This window comes from Asparagus officinalis, chromosome 2, assembly GCF_001876935.1.
Source record: "Asparagus officinalis chromosome 2, Aspof.V1, whole genome shotgun sequence".
Lineage (NCBI taxonomy): Eukaryota > Viridiplantae > Streptophyta > Magnoliopsida > Asparagales > Asparagaceae > Asparagus > Asparagus officinalis.
In genome coordinates, this window is record NC_033795.1 from 3,959,520 (window position 1) to 3,978,431 (window position 18,912).

Consider the following 18,912-nt stretch of genomic DNA (forward strand, 5'->3'; position numbering starts at 1 on the left):
TTATTTCATTTTATTCTTATGATGCACATTTTCTCACCAATTTAATGATATTTAAAAAAAAGGTATAATGATCTATAATGGCCTTATGGATGAAAGTTAATCAATTTAGTAGTAGCGTCAACTCTAAGGAATGGGTGTACCTGCAAGGTGTGTTTTCCTTGATGATCTTTTTCTTACTTAATGTGGCTGATTCTTTTAGTTCACACTCTCTGCTATGATCAAGTTATACAAACGAATAAACAAGAGATAGTTATCATGTATATGGATCTATGAATACATCATGCTTTGAATGAATTCGAGTTGATAGTTATCATGTATATGGATCTATGAATACATCATGCTTTGAATGAATTCGAGTTTGTTTATATTTTAATCCTTACTAAAGTATATGGATCTATGAATACATCATGCTTTGAATGAATTCGAGTTTGTTTATATTTTAATCCTTACTAAAGTCCTGCTAAATATAAGTTTGGATTATTTTTTTCAATCCTGGATCTATTTTGGTTTGATTTATTGAGCATATGATTTCGTGAGCTATATTGCACCTATGTTGAATTTAATAAACATTGCTTACTACTTGTTCCAAATTGGACTACCGATAAATTATTGTCTATGTCACTCTTTTTATTTCTCTCTAACATCACTTAAGTTGGAATAAATAAGGAGAAATTCAAAGCAATTTATAAGGACGAATCTAAAACATTTTTTGTACCATCCTAATAAATGCTCTTTCTGTTTTCAACTATGGATGCTTTTCATAGGGAAAAAATGTATTTTCCATTGATTTCCATTAGAAACAACAAGGATCAGATCTAAAGCAAAGAGTTACTGAAACTTCTGCGTCTGCATCTAAGGCCAATGTCAAAATCAATACAACTTTAACTTGTGGATTTCAAACATGCAGATGTGTATATGATTCAAACAAAATGTGTAATCTGCAATACGACACATTTTTAAATTATTGGAGATAGCTAATTGTCTTAAAGTCCCTTCCACCACATGAAAACTTTAAAATTATAAGGGGTGTTAAGAATTTTCATACTAAAATTCTCTCATATGCCAGGCTTTCTTTCACTGAATTGAACTTTAGGTATTTTATGCAGTGGTACATCTTTTATAAATTCATTTTAAATGCAAGTTTGATATTTTTTAAAAATATAACTTGCTCGGTTGAAGTGAGAGTTAGGAGTTATAATTTCATATTCTTATAAAATGTTATGTTAATATATTTAGGATGATGGGCTGTTGAGATCAAGGAGGCGCCAAGTGTGAGGATGATCAACATGAGCTGACAAGGAGTTACTTTTCTTATTTATAACCCCTTGAAGTGTTTTTTTCCTTCTTTTTATAGGATGACGAAGTGATGAATGGATATTGCTTGCCTTCTGCTACACATTATGATTTGTTCAGGGGTTCCAAATTATGCGTTGTCATTAATTTGGCATATGAAGCTTCAAGTTTCTATGTTACCTGGAATCCTAACACCTTCACTTTTATCTTTGTTTTCCAAAGTTTTCTTTTATTTTCATCATTTTCTCCTCCTTTTACCAATAGAGTTGCAATTATGTTTGCTTTCAACAAGAAGGTCTAAATGATGATGTAACTGATATCATTACTGTCTTTCTTACTTTTGCGATTTATTTGATTTAAACGTGTTTAGTAGATGTTATTTGGAAATGTATATTATTAGTATTTGTTCTATATGGGCTATATGTTCAATAAATAGTCTTAAAAATGGTGCGCAAAATATGATTTGACCTTCAAATGCCTCACTTTTTATAGTTTCTTAACATGCATCACGTGCAACGCGCGTATTGCATACTAGTCAATAAATAAAACAAAGCATCAAATTGTGTAAGTAAGGGTTAACTCCAAAAAAAAAAAAAGAAGCAGCAGCATAGCGCGTAACTTATATGTACTGGCCCACGAGTCCAGCCCAGTTAACATTTCAGTTGAATTAAAGAAAGCCCAGTGATGTCCCTATACGTCGCTCCCCCGCTACCACGTGAGATACACGTGCTCTTGCTCCAGCCAGGCCATCCTATAAAAGCGTAACAGCAACGCGGTGCCCTAGCCCGCTTGCTCTCTCGCTCCTCATTTTGCTCACCTCCGCTTTCTCTCTCTCTCTAAAAAAGCTTGAAGAAGAATCTCGATTCCAAGTTCATTCAGGTATCAATCTCAACCTAGGGTTTCGCATTTTCTACTTCAAGTCTCGATTCTCGATTCTGACACCTTCCTGATTTAGGGTTTAAGAAAGCGAGATGTCAGACGACGAATCGAAGGAGGAGAAGGAGTTGGATCTTTCTTCCACTGATGTGGTCACTAAATACAAGAGCGCGGCTGAGATCGTTAACAGTATTAGATTTCTCCCCCTCTATTTTTCGTTCCGTTTAATTTTCATTCGAAAGGAGGCTTAAATTGTTTTTTTTAAAAAAATTATCGGGGGGCAGAGGCGCTTCAGTTGGTGTTGTCGGAATGCAAGCCGAAGGCGAAGATTGTTGACATTTGTGAGAAAGGAGACACCTTTATCAGAGAGTGAGTTTATATTTGTTATTTATTTATTTATATATTTGTGTAATTTCACTGTCAACATGGTGATTTAATTTATACCGAGACTTAATAAAAAGTAGGTGGAATATAATAAGGGTTTTTCTATAGAGCTCTATAAGAGAGGAGAGAGATAGAGCGATTATGATTGGGGAGGGGATCCCAATGCAAATTAGGTGGGCCCCCTCCTCAATCATCTCTCTCTATCTCTCTCCTCTTCTATAGAGTGCCCATGGCACTCTATAGAAAAACCCATATAATAATTAGGGAACCCTGTATCAATTCGTAGGCTGTTCCCATTATGTCACAAGATTAACGTGGCTTGTCAATTATCAGTAGATTGGGAGGGTTTGTGGTTTTTCTTGTTATATATATGTTCAGATATGTTTTGTTTTCTTTGTTTGTTTTAACGATGGTTTCTAGAAAGTCTATTGGTTTTTCTTGTTATATATATTTAGATATGTTTTGTTTTCTTTCTTTGTTTTAACAATGGTTTCTAGAAAGTCCATTTGGATGAGTTGATAATTCATTTGTCAAGCGAATATACACTCATGTAATATGCCCATTTTGTAGCACTTCTTCGCAAAAGATATGTGCTAAACTTATGTTTTCAATTATTATTAGTTTTATTACACTGTCATTGATATGGACTGCACATCTTCAATAGGTAGAAATCATAAAGATTCTAGGTTAGGGGAAATTAGTGACCCTCGACAAGAAAGATTATACGTGTGTTACTGTTTATACTTGCTTTTGTATTTTCTCTGTTTATGTGTAGATTATTGTTTGGCAATCTAGTTTTGTAAATGTGAACGTAATTTTAAGAAGCGGGATCCTATGCTTTGATTTTACTGTACCTTTTTGCTATTTCTGATTCATGTTTGTATATTTGATATGTAAAATTGTTGAAGCATTTTACTAGTTCATATATTCTGAATGTTTTGATCTAGAGATGGTATGATTGCACAAGAAAGTTTATCTCGTTTTGGTATGCTGCAAAATTTGCTTCATTCTACCTTTTATTTGTGCAATAATAAGTTTATATCATGTACTGTAATGGTGTCTTCAGGCAAGCTGGAAGCATGTACAAGAATGTAAAGAAAAAGATTGAGAGGGGCATCGCTTTCCCAACTTGTATTTCTGTCAACAACATTGTATGCCATTACTCACCATTGGCCAGTGATGAGACTGTCTTGGAAGAGAATGATGTTGTGAAAATGTAAGGCTTAGTGGTCTCCCATTTCTTAATTTGAACAGTTTAAGGATTGTAAGAATATTTATAGCTTCCTTTCGATTGCAGTGACATGGGGTGTCATATAGATGGTTTTATTGCGGTTGTCGCACACACTCACGTACTTCAAGAAGGACCTGTGACTGGGAGAGCAGCGGATGTGATTGCAGCAGCCAACACTGCTTCAGAGGTTGCCCTGAGGCTTGTGAGACCTGGAAAGAAGGTGCATGAAATATAATCTCTTTTGTTGTGAACTATTACCTAGATATTATAGTTATTTGATCTCTTAGTTAGGTATCTTGAAGTAAAATTATGCCTTCAGTGTGAATGTTCAGAGACTGATGTTGTCTCTTGAAGATTATCTCATGGATTTGTTTAGTTCTTAGGGATATCACTTGTTAATTGTACTAGGCAACGCTGTTTGAGCAAGCATATCAGGAATGAGTTGGATGGATGTGCTATTTTATGTTTATTACTTCTTCTATTGTTGCTAATGACCTGCTTGTATTTGGTGACTGATGCACGTGGATATGAACAATTTAAGATCATTAACATTGATACTTGAACTGGGATTTTGAAATCACAAGATACTGAAATCCTTTATGCAATTGAGGAGTGTGGTCCGAAACTTCTTTCTCGAATTTCATTTGTGTTTAACCAGCATCATTTGCCTAAGATCTATAGTGTTTTCTATATCTTTGTTTGTAGTTCACATAAGAATCAACTTCTTTTTTCTTTTTCCCATCATTTTGTTGGATGAATGTTTTCCTTATTTTTGCTTCATTTTTGGTTTTGCATGACATGAATTCTCTAAATGATGAACTTTTGTCTTTTAGCTATGGAGTAATATCCAAATGAAGCTGTTGTCATAGTTACTCTGATAGAGATTCATGTTTTTGTGCAATTTTCTCCTTTTGATAATTTTTTATGCAGAAAGATTTTAAGCCTTACATTAGTTTGGAGTTCTTGATTGTGGATGTTCTTGATTACAAAATTATTGAATTTATGATTACTTTCCATCACTGTTATAAATAGCGGTAAATAGTCCCGCAATAGCGGCGCTAATAGCGTTAGTGGTCCCTTCCTGCTATACTATCGCCTAATAGCGACGACATTGCGGAATATACGCTTTCCGTTCACAAAAACGGCCAATAGTGTGCCATAACGGTTAATAGTGGGTGATTGCATGTGAAATTCGTTTTTTGATTGCTATTTAAAAGCGGTTTGAGGTTTATTTTTTTTAAAATTAAACCCGACCCTTAATCATTGCATTTCACCGTCTCCTGTGATTTTCGACATACTCCCGCCACCTCTCATAGTCTCTGACACCTACCTCATTACTTCCTCTCATCTCCTTCATCTCCTTCATTGTGAGCGCCTCTTAGGACAGTCCTCTCACCGCTCAGCTCTTCTTCTCGGAGACGATGACTCTTTGACTCCTCCAGCCAACTTCGGTATTACGTGATGGTTACATGCCTATTTCATGTATAGGATCTCTTTAAATCATCAAATATGTACTTTTAGATTTTTTAGATTTTTATTTAATCTTTTTTTTAGTATTTATACATATCTAAATTAGACCGCTATTTGACTTTGTGTTTTTTACTGTTATTTTGCCGCAATAGCCCCAAATAGCCTTAGCAATGTCTCACCGCTATGCGACGCTATCCGCTATCGATAACCTTGTTTTCCATATACTTATATTTTCGTGAACAAATTCAGTATTTTAGAAAGCACCAGGCGCCAGATATAGCGCCTAGCTGGAGCATAAGCACAAGTAGGTGGTTTTTTAAGTACCCCTAGAGGAAGGATTTTTTTTTCAAAGATTTAAAATTCTATCCTCAACGTTTTATCTGAGATGAACATGGATTGAGTTCTTGTGTATTCATTTTAACCTGATTTGTTCTCTTCATCATTGTTATGCTTGGCACTAAGTATCTTTTTTGACGCTGTGGATCCACGTAAATGTCCCATGTTTGCTCGACGCGCTCTCAAGAATTAAGCGGGCGATCTAGGTACCGCTTAGGCCTAGGTGGGCACCTAGGCAAGAGCCTAAACCACTTTTTAAACCAATGAACAAACTTCTGATTGGAAGATGCCCGTGAATTAGGAATCCCTTTTGAAAATTATTTTGGTTTTACATGCATGAACTCTCTATATGATGAAATTTGTCATTTAGCTATGGATTACTATCCAGATGAAGCTCTTGTCATAGTTACTCTGATAGAGAATCATGCTTTTTCCTTAATTTCTCTACCACATTCTTTACTCTTTGTATTTGCATAAATTTTGTGTAGAACATCAATAACTTTTCTACATTATGCAAATATACCTTCAAACTTATGTTAGATATAAGCACCTTTTCTTTGCTTTGTTATTACTCAAAACTTATCGTGGTTGAACTGGCATCATTGCCCTCAGCGAGGAACATTATAGTTCTTCTGAGTGATGAGTAATGATTTGAAGCTATGGAAGAAATTCCACATGAAGCTCATGTCATAGTTACTCTGACAGGTTTGCATTTCCTGAGGCACACTTTCTCCCAACCCACACCCCCCCCAAGGAAAAGACACTTCCATTTTCTTAGGACCTAAAGCAACATGGCTTTATTCTCTCTTAGGGGTTACCTCCTTTACTAAATAAGCAAGTAAAATATCTCTTTTACTGTTTCACCACGATTAAGATATATGTAGGTTGGCAAATTCCTTTACCATGTGCAAAAAAATGTTCTGTTGGAAAAACCAGCACTGGATTCTCTTGGATATTAGGGGAAGAGCAACCACAGGAGAAAAAAATGCACAATTTTTCTTGATATATTCTGTTCTTATAGGCATGAAACAAGGAAAACTTGACTAATTTAGGATCTTTGTGGCTGCAGTAGTGTATCATGAAATCTCATCATAATTCTTAGTGCTCTGATGATTAGCATTGATTTTTATTCTTGACATGCGTGCCTTGCTCTCCTATACTTTTGATTTGAAGTATTTTTATCGAAACAATCTATTTTTTATTTGAAGTTTTCTTTCTGTTCAAAACTCTTATTAAATTCAGTTTCATAAGCTGTTCTGTTTCTATTAATTCAATATTTTACTACAAGTAATATGGTCTAGTACTCTAGGTTTTATGAACTTTCATGTTCAGAAGTGCATTTGCTGTTTAAGTTTGCATAGCTGTTTTCTTATTGCTTGTTGATTAGTTAAAAACTTATGGCCACAGCTCATAGTTCCTTATTATGGCCACAGCTCATAGTTCCTTACCAGCGCAAAAGTTAGGTGCTGTTTTTTGGGTGAAATACTGAACATGAATGTGAATGTAATATGGATGTCATGATGACTATTTGCCTACATTATGCTTGGCTGCTTCTAAGATTATATTAGAGCTTATTTGTTTCCCTAGAATTGTCTTTGTAGCCAACGCCCAGTAAAACAACAATTACGTTGTAGCAGTGCACATTTCTCATAATGCTGGTTCCTTACTAACCAAGAGTTAGATGATGTGTTTTGATGAAATAGTACAGCGACTTTGCTAGGCGGCTGTTGATTTGTTGGCCTCTTTTTTCTTTTGCCTACATTTTGCTCGGCTTCTTCTAAGATTCAATTGGAACTTATTTCTTTTCCTAGCATCGGGAAATATATTTGTAGCTGACATTTCTAAATCTGACGTAACATTAATTATTTTCATTGTTGATAAAATACTAATCATATTCTTTCTTGGTTCTCCCAATTTATCTAATTCCTCATATTTTAGTTTTTGTTTCCCCTTTATTCTCACCAGTATTAAGCCCGCACGTTGCTGCGGGGATTATTTCTGTAATAGAGCCAGAAAAATTTATATTTGTGAAATGTTTAAATTCATCATTTGAACCAAAAAAAAAAGATTTGAACAATGTTTTCAAGGTTAAAAAATGTTACTTCAGCTTGAACTCCATCCATGAACAATAAATAAAGGGCCAAAAAATTCACTGTAATTTTGAATCAAGAATAGTATCTTCTGTAGCATGAATTGTAATTTTGAGGTTCTGCTTTGAAGTTAGAAGTAATAGATGTACCATATTTGTCAAAGGTGTTCGAATAACTTGGAAACTAGAGTACTATTTCCTGTTGTCTATGGTCTGAAAGATGGTCTATGGTCTGATTAAAGAGTCATCTTCTTTTACTTCAGACAATGAGTTCTCTTGGGCAGTTTCTGCAGTATAAGAACTACTAGAAGTATACAGACAGTGACCTAATATGCTTGTAGCTTCTGGAAAATATATCGACAGTAAAGTAAATGTATGTTTATTTCAGTTATATAACACTATAGCAGGATATGGAACAACTGTTATCTGCAACTCCTGATAGTTGAGTTCTTTTAGTGTTAACTATGAAACTTTTTCCTGCCATTTTTTTGTTTCCTTGGAATAGCGTATTGATTGGGTTAGTTGATTTGATCCTCTACCCTGGTAACCATTTTTAATGCTCATTATCCTTGTCTTATTTTTTTAACAGAATAAGGATGTAACTGAAGCTATCCAGAAGGTGGCTGCTGCTTATGATTGCAAAATAGTTGAAGGGGTCCTCAGTCATCAGCTAAAACAGTTTGTAATTGATGGGAACAAAGTTGTGCTTAGTGTGTCCAATCCAGAGACTAGGGTAGATGATGCGGAATTTGAGGAAAATGAAGTGTATGCAATTGACATAGTTACAAGCACAGGAGAAGGGAAGGTAATTTAAATGTCTTTTTCTGTTACTTGAAAAAGCATTGTTATTTTATTGCTAATGTTGTGCCATACTCATTTCTTGGTTCCTGATCATGGGTTGTTCCTTTTAATTCTTCAACTTGTAGCCGAAGTTGTTGGACGAAAGGCAAACCACTATTTATAAAAGAGCTGTAGACAAAAATTACCACCTAAAAATGAAGGCGTCAAGGTTTATTTTTAGTGAGATAAACCAGAAGTTTCCAATAATGCCATTTACTGCAAGGTCTGTCACCTTCACTTGTGATGTGGAACTTATGAAGTCTCAGTGTTCTATCTTATCATAAATTTCTTGTCCGCAGGGCTTTTGAGGAGAAACGTGCCCGGCTTGGGCTGGTAGAATGTGTGAACCATGATTTATTGCAACCCTATCCTGTTTTGCATGAGAAGCCAGGTAAGCCCTACACAGTTGTTTCCAAATGGATTGTTTAGACCATTATAGCATGCTAATGTAAATAATCTCAGCATTACAGAAATAACTTCTTCTATTATTCCAAGTATCTGTGTAGCCTAGTTTAATGACTCCCCTACTCATTCAGAAGTTGGTAATAAATTGTTAAACGTACAGTTGCCATTTAAAGAAATTTAATTAAGTACACAATTTGAAGTTGTTATTTTTTCTGTCAAACATGCGATTAGTAATTGTTTCACACCTTTCTCTTGTTATATCATGCACATGAGACATTCACGCTTGCAGGCCTGCTGGACTACCAAATAACTGAAACTCTCGTTTTTTCATATGACAGGTGACCTTGTTGCTCACATCAAGTTTACAGTGCTGTTAATGCCAAATGGATCAGACAGAATTACCTCTCATCCTTTGCAACAGTTGCAACCTACAAAGACCATAGATGATGATCCTGAAATTAAAGCATGGTTAGCATTGGGCATAAAGACAAAGAAAAAAGGTGGAGGGAAGAAGAAGAAAGGTTCGTTTTTATTTCATTATTCATCTCTGCCTTTGTTTTTTAAGTTCTTGTGTTCTTTAACTTAATCTTTAACCGAATAAATTTTTTTGTGGGAACTTAACCAAATAATGATATTGCAAGATGTTTGTGCACGCTATAGGACTTTCTGTTTTCTGAATCTCTTCAGTCTTTATATTGCAATGCTAGAAGCTTCTCCAATCTCTGTCCAATATAATAATAACAGGATATTACTCTATAACAACATATCAATATCTATCATACTCAATGACTGTACGTCATGAACGTACAGCTACAGTGGTTCCTTAACTGTGCCTCCCTCTCTTCAGTTTCCTGTAAACTTTAATGCCAAAACTAACTTTTTGAACTTGAACCAGACACCCAGTTCAGTTAATATTTGTTTTTGTTTGTTACATAGTTTGCTCCAGGCGTTTCTGTTTCTTACCTTGTTCGGTTTTCAATATGGAACTTCTTGAGTAAAACCAACAAACGCTCAGTACTGAAAATCACTCTCCTGCAAAAGCCATTTATTACTTCATTTGCTTTTTCGCATTGTTCACTGTAATAAAATTTTGTTTGAGAGTTCTGAAATTTCTATATGGAACTTATCTACTCCTCTATACATACAGGACTATACTTATAGGAGGACCTAAAGATCCACTATTCATGCTGTAATAAATACTACAGTGAATTACTGTAGCAATATCAACGTAGTACATAACAGAACTATACCATTTTTTTGATAAATTACTGTAGCATCCATTAGAAACCACGGTGGCATTTTAAAAAGGAATTACTGTAGAAAAAATAAAAAAAGTGGCCGGGGTGCACACTAGTGGCTGTATATACCTAAATAGTAAAAGAATAACGACTTCAGCACCTACATATTTGATTGTTGGACATTTCTATATCGAACTCATGGGCAGATGCACCTTTAAATTTACAGGCAAGAAAGCTGAGACGACTGAGGCCGAACCGATGGATGAAGCATCGAATGGCAGTGCACCTAAGGAATGAGAAGCTACAGCTTTCGTGTTATCTTTACCGCACATCTGTTATCGGTGATCCCTTGAAAACCCTCCGCCCTAAAATGAATTTCAGCCAAAAGAGATGCAAAAGTTATGCGACGAAAAATTTTATTTGACAAAACGGGGGGTACAACTTATCAAAGGTTTGCGCCTTGAAGTGCTTAGTCAGTTGCTAATTTGGAAATGAAGGGGGGAAAAGAACCTCGTCTTAGTTTACTGTGCACTGTAATATCATGCATTTTGACTCAAAAGGAGTGTCCTTGTCTGCAATTTCTCTGGGCTTTTAGTTCACTGATTAAGAATTTACTGCTCAGGACTAATTCTATATATTGATGTGAATAAGATTGTAAGAAAGAGTTCTTGTGATTATGTACATTGCACAATCTCTCTATGCCCCTTCTCAAATTATTACATCTTTGTTTCTGCCTTTTTTCCCTTGTAAATTGAAGGACAAGATTTCAGTTGGATTATATTAATCCATGAAATGAAATATACGACTAGTATGATCACATTATAGCTCTATTTCTTCGGACGTCGTTCGTTTCCCAACTTGCATTGGCATTTTATAATGTGATGGTCATGCGATATTTTATATGGCCTCATCTCTAACAAACCAAGCACAAAGTTGACTCCAGTTCCAATTACACCAATGAATAACATCAAACATTGTTGTTCCAAAAATTACTCTATTATCCCCTAAATTACACCAATGAATAACCCCCCTTACTTGATTATATCTTTTAAACTGGTGTAATACTGTCCATTAACTAGAAGCTCGATGTTATGATCATTCTCATGAAGACAGGTCATCACCACTTGCATAATCTTATCAGCTTGTTATTTATTTATTTATATTTATTTGGTAAAATAATAATTAGGTACCCCGCATGTCCATCTCCAATTTTCGACTACTGGGCACTAATATTTGTGTTATTCATCTGGATCTGGGCACTGCAATATTTGTGTTATTCATCTGAGTCTAAACTATAAAAGGGGCCGGGTTTACTTGGCTGGTATTAAAAGCCAAAGTTCTCGGTACCCAAAATATATAATAATAATAAAAAGTAAACCCCTCAAATGGAAATAAAAAAGAAATTTTAAATGCAAAAAATTCATATTACGGCACCTTCCAAGCCCGGTTTTTATTATTTATCTTGTTGTTAACTTTTAACTAGCATTCATTAGAAATTCTGCAAGAAATTAACATATATCTATGTGAAATAAATTTTTATCTACTCTCTCACTCTCCATTTCTTAACGATCAAGGGTATTCTAGACCCGTGACAACATCATAAAAAAAAAAGAAAAGAAAAGAAAATAATCACGTGCACTTTACGTGACGTTAAGCCAGCCGGCCGAAGTGCTCCTTCTTTTGGGCTGATACTAAGCCCATCAAGGCCCTATAACCCGGCCCTCCCGGCCTCATAATTGCGTATGGGTCCCACCCCATCTCTCGATGTTCCCTTTTCCCACCGGCCTTCCCTATATATAAACTCTTTTTATTTTATTAAAACCCTAGCTGTACAAACTCCACACTCATCTCCGCCTAGAGATCCCCCACACTCGCTCTTAAAACGACCAAATCCTTTGCCATGGCGAGCTCCGACGCCGATCGCAGAGACGAGGAAGAATCCCACGACACCGCCACCGCCGCCGCCAACGAGGAGGAGGACACCGGAGCTCAGATCGCCCCGATCATCAAGCTCGAGGAGGTCGCCGTCACCACCGGCGAGGAGGACGAGGAGGCCATCCTCGACCTGTAAATCTCCTCAGATCTGCCATCGATCTCATCATCCCTAGGGTTTCACGACCACTTTCTATTCTAAACTGTCTTGATTTTGTCTAGGAAAGCGAAGTTGTATCGGTTCGATAAGGAGGGGAACCAGTGGAAGGAGCGAGGTACGGGGAGCGTGAGGCTGTTGAAGCACAAGGAGACCGGAAAGGTTCGGCTGGTTATGAGGCAGGCCAAGACCCTCAAGATTTGCGCCAATCATTATGGTGAATTATTTTTTGGCTTGTTTAGGGTTTTGATTTGTTAGGGTTAGCTTGATTGAAGTTTTTGATTTGTTTGCTTTGTAGTATTTCCGACGATTAAGATGCAGGAGCATGTTGGGAATGATAAGTCTTGTGTTTGGCACGCGCCTGATTTCTCTGATGGGGAGTTGAAGGAGGAGATGTTCTGCATTCGATTTGGATCTGTTGAGAGTGAGATTCTTTGCCCCTTTATACTTTTTAATAAGTTAACGACTTTGTTTATTAACTAGTAGGTTTCAGTATTCAGTCGCCTAATGTTCCTGCATAGATCGTTATTGGTATTCATAGCATTTTGGCCTTGCATGTTTGAAATTTTCGTTTGCTGGATCTTCAAATTGTTGGGCTGCAGTTTTCGTTTTGTGCTTATGTTGAACCGAATGTGATTGTTTTTCTGAGACTTGGGTGTGTTATATAACTTTGAGCAGTTTCCGTTATGGGTTGAACCGAATGTGATTGTTTTTCTGAGACTTGGGTGTGTTATATAACTTTGAGCAGTTTCCGTTATGGTTCCACAGTTCAGAATGGCCATTTCTGAGACTTGGGTGTGTTATATAACTTTGAGCAGTTTCCGTTATGGTTCCACAGTTCAGAATGGCCATTGGAATCAATAAAGCTTCTTACTTGAGAGAGTATTATGACGTGGAGTAAGTGTATTTGCATTGCATAAGAAGTTTATCGACATTTGCTTGATCCCAATAGGGGGGAACATTATCCTTTGTTGGATGTGTCTTTTTATGGTATATGAGGTTGTTTGTCTGAGTTCTGTATTTATGAGATACTTGCAAACGCAAGTTCAGAAGCCTTTTTAGTGGTAAACATAAGAGTTGCTTTCCACCATTATTTCATCTAATTTCCATAAGATAATTATTCAATAAAAATACATGTTTTTTTTGCTTGTTAGCGTAATTATTGATTTTAAGAGTTCTGTGCATCAGGCACTTTAGGTAGTACTTTCTATCCTTTATCATGTATCCAATGAGGTAAAGAGACTATGACACAGTTCCAAATGATGACTAAGTTATTTGTTTTGCTACTTAGTTAATTGGTCCGTATGGTGAGACAGAGAGCCTAGTAATTTCTATTGTAATTGAAGGAACAATTTGTGAGGTTTTCATCAAAAGGATACATTATTCGCCATATTGTATGTCTGAACAATTAAGAAATGACATGCTGGGAAAATGACTGCAAAATGTGACATGAGAATATTAGAATGAATTAAGTGGAAACATAGTAAAAGATAGTGTAAGAAACATGTTGGAGGTAAATTGAAATTTTTTTTAGTCAGGTGAATCCCATGAATATATGCCTGCCATATTGGAGATAAAAATTTGGATGACTATTAAGGGCGGGTGTTATATTTGAGTGATGACTAAAATTTCCAGGGTAAATTAGCAAACATGATGATATAAAGATAATTTTAGAAATATGTAAGATTTGGAGGTTATATTTTTGAAAAACTCTTATCAAATTTAATGAGAATTATTTTTCAATATTCTTTTGAGGTTTAAGAGATCGTGAAGTAACATTTCTAAAGGCTTTGTATGAAAACTAGCATCTTAAAAGAATAATTAGACTATAGTTACATTGGTGACATGATAGGGGGGGCCCAACATTAAATTTTTTTGACAGGTCAATAGTACCCTTGTATAAAGCAATGTCCAATTTCTTCAAACTTTTGCTTACTCTTTGTTTTTTATAAAGTACTTTAGCCTTGTGATACACTTTCCAACTAGCATTGTCCATATTATAATTTCCATGTCACAGACATCAAAGATGCACCTGTTAAATTCTATTGCTGCTTGATCTTTGGTTTATCTTCTACCCAGCATCCACTATAAATTTATAAATCATAACCACTAAAGTAAACGAAGAATGAGTTATTGAAGTTATCTCCTTATGAGAAAACCTCATAATAATCTGGAAACTCAGTAATCAGTCCCTATCAATGCACTATTTTATCAAAGACTAAGTAGGGACATGCAAAAGTTTGAAGGAATTGAACATTCCTTTATACAAGGCTAAGGAATTATTGGAATTGTCAACGGCTTATCAAAAATTTAGATTGTGGGTAAATCGTAAGGCTCTCATCATGCGCGGCCCACATAAGTATGATTTTGTTATTTTTTGTTTTAATCTTCACAGAAGTGTATTTACAAATATTTACCATATTGTTTTGTGGCAAACCTTGTAAAAGGACGTATGAGTTGCTATAAAGGCCATGGCCTAGATAATTAAAACAATGTTTGGAAGTTTTGTAGTTGCAAATACTGTATCATAGTATTGGAATTTTAGGGAAAATTGCCTAAACTAAATTTGGCCCTACTAATAATAACTATGATTGACAAACACAGTAGATTGGACTGATGAAGTTTGTCTGTGGTGACATGTCCTGGTTGTTTAGTTTTATATATTTATGCTTCTAGCTATCTTAATTTGACATATGTTACATCACTTGCATCTATTGAATTCATCTTTTAGCTGTAAAAGTTGTGTTCTTGGACCTAAAGCTTTTGTTTCCCTGCCTGCCTTTACTCCCGTCAAGTATTCTGTTACTTGACATTTCTTTAAGATACTCGTTGACTAGGTGATCTGTATGTAGGGAGATGAACATTCTATAGCATCTCGTTAGTACTATGGAGGAGATGAAGAAACTCATTATTTCTATTTGGGTCCATTTAACAATCCTCCTTTAGACTGTTGGCCAAGAATCTTTTATTTTTAGCTTCATATTTATTGTAACCGTGCTCCTTAGATCAGGTTTTACTATGAATTGTTGTGTCCACCATGTGGATTTAAGATCACATTTTTTGCATGATCTTTTCTGATTTTGTTGGTTAATTTAATCTGAAATAGCAGTATTTCTGTCAACCATCTATGTTTAATCACTAATGGGTATTGGAATTTTTAAGTTCTTTACCCTCCCTGAGGTCTTGGCAGTCCCTTGCTACCGAGTGTGCTGGAATTTTGTAGAACATAATTGTATAAGCTAGATGCGACGTCATAAGTGAAAATGATTAGCAAATAAGGATAATGTGGCATATGCAGTATTCACTGAATTCATCAGAGTAGTAGAACTGTAGTTACTTTCTTGGATTTAAAGCTTCTAAGTGCTGTCCAGCTGGAGCTTCCGACAAATTTTCTGGTGCTAAACTGTCTCCAAGATGCTGTCTAGGTGATGAACTGGCTCTGGGGAGAACAATCTATAGCATCTCCTTAATCATATCAACATGATTCAATGGAAGTATTTGATCTTGTGAAGAAAATAATTAGTTCTATTAGGGCCTGATTGATGGTTTTTTTCTTATACCTTTGACCAATATTTCTTTTTAAGGTTGGATTCATAAGTATTCCAATGATCTTGTTTAGATCCAGTTATAGTATGACCATTTTGTCTGTTGATCAACTTTTTATTTGGATTACAGCATATGGTGCATTCTGATCTTGGTAGGTAAGAGTTGTGACTTAAAGTGGAAGTTTAAAGCATGTTGCTACTTTTTGTTTTGTTTCTGAGAATCTACTACCTGCTCAATATGTTTATGCAATTATGAAACAAATGTGCATAACATGAATAGCAGAAACATGTCTGTTACCCTGAATTCGTGGATGTACACTAAGAAATGGGATTGACAAATGAACGCAAATATCGATGGTTAGAGATTCACATAGCAGACCCCTAAAAAAATTTGGGGTAGAGACATTGTTGTTGTTGTACTACTTGTTGAATGCTTTGTTTGTATTGTATGTCACAAGAGAAACCCCAGTGAGGCTTGATTGGTTGGTGAGATTTGAAGTTCATATTTTCAGGTTTTTCACCTTGAACCTCTTCTTTTTCTGACAATTTTCCCACTCGTTATTGCATATGGACATCAATGTTACCTTAGGGGTATGGTGTCCTTTTCAGAGAAGTTGAAAGATAGACTTATCTGATTAGATAAAAACCTGAAGATCCAGTTAGACAGATTTTGTGTTAATTTCCCGCCGGAAGGATTGTTGTTTCTGATCAAAGCATAAGTGACATCCCCATTTTCGGTGGTGTGAGAACCAGACTACCTCATCTAAACATTTTCAAGGTGGTAAATATTGCTGCAAGTAGGTGTGCGAATTTCAGTTTCCTAGTGCCTGGAGAGGAAATGGGATATGTATATATGTAGCCTGACTTTGCTAGCATAGATGTGCAAATGTACATTTCATGCATGTGCACACCGACATTGCTCGGCTAAGAGTACTGTTATTTGTTTTGAGCTGGAAGGAGGTGATGCTATTTTAGTGATCAGAGCTTTTTTTAGTACAAATATGTTTTTCTTCTCATTCTTTGAGCTCAAATCCATATCACCCATTACTAACTCCTTTTCTTTGTTCGTAACCATATTTTCTCAAGTTTACAACTATAAGCATTGGATGTTGTAAGAAACCCAAATATTTGCAACTGATAACTTCAAAACTTAGAACATCGAATAATTTGTTGTGTTTAGTATTCTTTTTGTTGCTTATTTGATTCATCATGGTTTCAATAATTTTTACAGATAACAAGAAATTTATGGAAACTGTTGAAAGCATTGCTGAATCCCTTAGTAAGAGCGAAGAGAAGGAGAACACAGATGCAACAGCTGCAGCCGGTCTGCTGGAAAATTTAAACGTCCGTGAAGGTAAAAGCGATGGTAAGGTCCCAGAGGCCGCGGCTGCTGCAGCTGCAGAAGAAACGCCAAGAACTGAAGCAAGGTCTGAGGAAGCATCTTCGGCAGACAAGGCCTGATTGAATCGAAGTTTTCAGCAGAATATTGTCGGTCTGTGGCCTCACCTTCTTGCATATGATGGGTTCGTATCAGTTTCTTGGGCTTATTCAAGGTTTGGTTAGGGTTTGCAAGCGAGGAATAGTTTGTTGAGTCGGGTGGGATTTTTTTCGAGTAATGATCGAACAAGAATATGGGTTCTGGTTCAAGGGATGCATGTAGTATCTGGTTGGATTTTGTCGTGTCATCATCAACCACCGACAATTGTGATGTCTTTTATCTTTTATGATATATATACTATGTGATTCTGTTGTGTTGTATTCTTATTACCCTAAAAGATTGAACCTTGCGTTTCATTCTTATAAGATGGTTGAGTTATTCAAGGAGTAGTATATATTTCTGCATCTTTTGACGTACAACGCAGGTTCTAGTCTAAAAGTTCTTGAGTTCACTGTGTTTACCGTTGCATTGGTTTTCTTATTATTAGCATCTAGCTTTAGCATGTTGATCAGAAGTTTTAGCAACTTGTTCATGCTTTTGGTATTATGAATTTGCAGCAGATGAAGGTTATACCGAAAAGACTGAGACGTCATTGCCTTCCGATGGTCTGCATGTCTACAGATACATGAAATGTACAAATATGATGTTAGTACTTATGTTGTGACCCTTGTTTTTACACACTCGGAATCGAGTGCGCTTCTATCAGAACCCCACACCAAGCTCAGAACCGCGTTGCGGGGTTTGGGTTGCGGGGCTTGCCGCGTTGCGTGGTTTGGGTTGTGGGGTTTGGATGAGCCATGTTGATTGAAACGCTCCCACGGTGCGGAGCGGGGTTCTGACGTGCCATGTGGATTGATCGACGTGCCATGTGGATTGGAGCGGGGTTCTGACGTGCCATGTGGATTGATCGACGTGCCATGTGGATTGATGTGATTTGTATGCGAGGGGTGTTCTGATATGAGTTGTACTCCTGAGAGTCGGAGATGAAGTTTCCAGCAAATTTTCTGATATGAATTGTACTCCTCGGAGTCGGAGATGGAGTTTCAAGCAAATTTATCTTGTGGGCTGTGTTAATTGAACAAGTAGAATATCATTCCTTAATCGATCAATGGTCTGCAGTTGCATTTGAGGTTGTTCTCCATGAACCTGTGCTTACTAAACAACATTGAAGAAGTAAAAACCCTGCTAGATTTCTCCAGTCGCATATGAGGTTATTCCCTTGCATGGATCTGTGCTCAACACTTAACAACATGGAAAAAGTTACAAAAAAATCTGATATAAATCTATCATAGTGGCACGCCGATTCATTTCATTCCGTGGACGGTTCAAAGCATCTTGGTCCTGTGACGATGATGTGATAAAATTGGGTTAGGTTAAACGTAATTGAACCAATTGGGTCAGGTTGTACGAGGAATTGAGCCAATTGCAAACTATGTAGATCTTATTATCTTCTTATGATTGCATGTTAGTTTCTTTATGATGGTTTGGCTAACGGGTGGCGTAAACCCTAAATTTTAGATATAGATCTTTATCGGTTCCCAACGCCATGATCATGGGTGCACGGTAATCCAAGTGCTTATGCATACCACTAAAAAACCAATGTGATCTTTTGTACTAGCATGCATTTATTTGATGCCTTTGTAGAGAGAAAATATACAATCTTCTTTCAATGCTATTA

General features: G+C 36.2%; 2 protein-coding genes across 2 annotated transcripts; both read left to right on the forward strand.

The window, feature by feature from the left end:
* LOC109829983 (ERBB-3 BINDING PROTEIN 1-like) lies at positions 2,080-10,893 on the forward strand. The gene is made up of 10 exons (XM_020397097.1): positions 2,080-2,172; positions 2,249-2,358; positions 2,454-2,538; positions 3,620-3,769; positions 3,851-4,004; positions 8,269-8,484; positions 8,606-8,742; positions 8,819-8,910; positions 9,263-9,445; positions 10,389-10,893. Exons 2-10 carry the CDS (start codon positions 2,265-2,267, stop codon positions 10,457-10,459), a joined length of 1,182 nt encoding a protein of 393 aa, XP_020252686.1. The 5' UTR covers positions 2,080-2,172; positions 2,249-2,264; the 3' UTR covers positions 10,460-10,893.
* Positions 11,974-17,617, forward strand: LOC109829984 (ran-binding protein 1 homolog c-like). Its single transcript, XM_020397098.1, has 4 exons — positions 11,974-12,229; positions 12,317-12,468; positions 12,550-12,675; positions 17,028-17,617. Exons 1-4 carry the CDS (start codon positions 12,063-12,065, stop codon positions 17,255-17,257), a joined length of 675 nt encoding a protein of 224 aa, XP_020252687.1. The 5' UTR covers positions 11,974-12,062; the 3' UTR covers positions 17,258-17,617.

What these genes read in the sequence shown, in the direction of transcription:
- LOC109829983 (XM_020397097.1), top strand. Translation starts at nt 2,265, where the DNA reads ATGTCAGACGACGAATCGAAGGAGGAGAAGGAGTTGGATCTTTCTTCC. An exon ending in GGAGACACCTTTATCAGAGA is followed by an intron (nt 2,539 to 3,619) that starts GTGAGTTTATAT and finishes TGGTGTCTTCAG; the next exon opens with GCAAGCTGGAAGCATGTACA. An exon ending in GAGAATGATGTTGTGAAAAT is followed by an intron (nt 3,770 to 3,850) that starts GTAAGGCTTAGT and finishes TTTCGATTGCAG; the next exon opens with TGACATGGGGTGTCATATAG.
- LOC109829984 (XM_020397098.1), top strand. Translation starts at nt 12,063, where the DNA reads ATGGCGAGCTCCGACGCCGATCGCAGAGACGAGGAAGAATCCCACGAC. An exon ending in GAGGAGGCCATCCTCGACCT is followed by an intron (nt 12,230 to 12,316) that starts GTAAATCTCCTC and finishes GATTTTGTCTAG; the next exon opens with GAAAGCGAAGTTGTATCGGT. An exon ending in GATTTGCGCCAATCATTATG is followed by an intron (nt 12,469 to 12,549) that starts GTGAATTATTTT and finishes TTTGCTTTGTAG; the next exon opens with TATTTCCGACGATTAAGATG.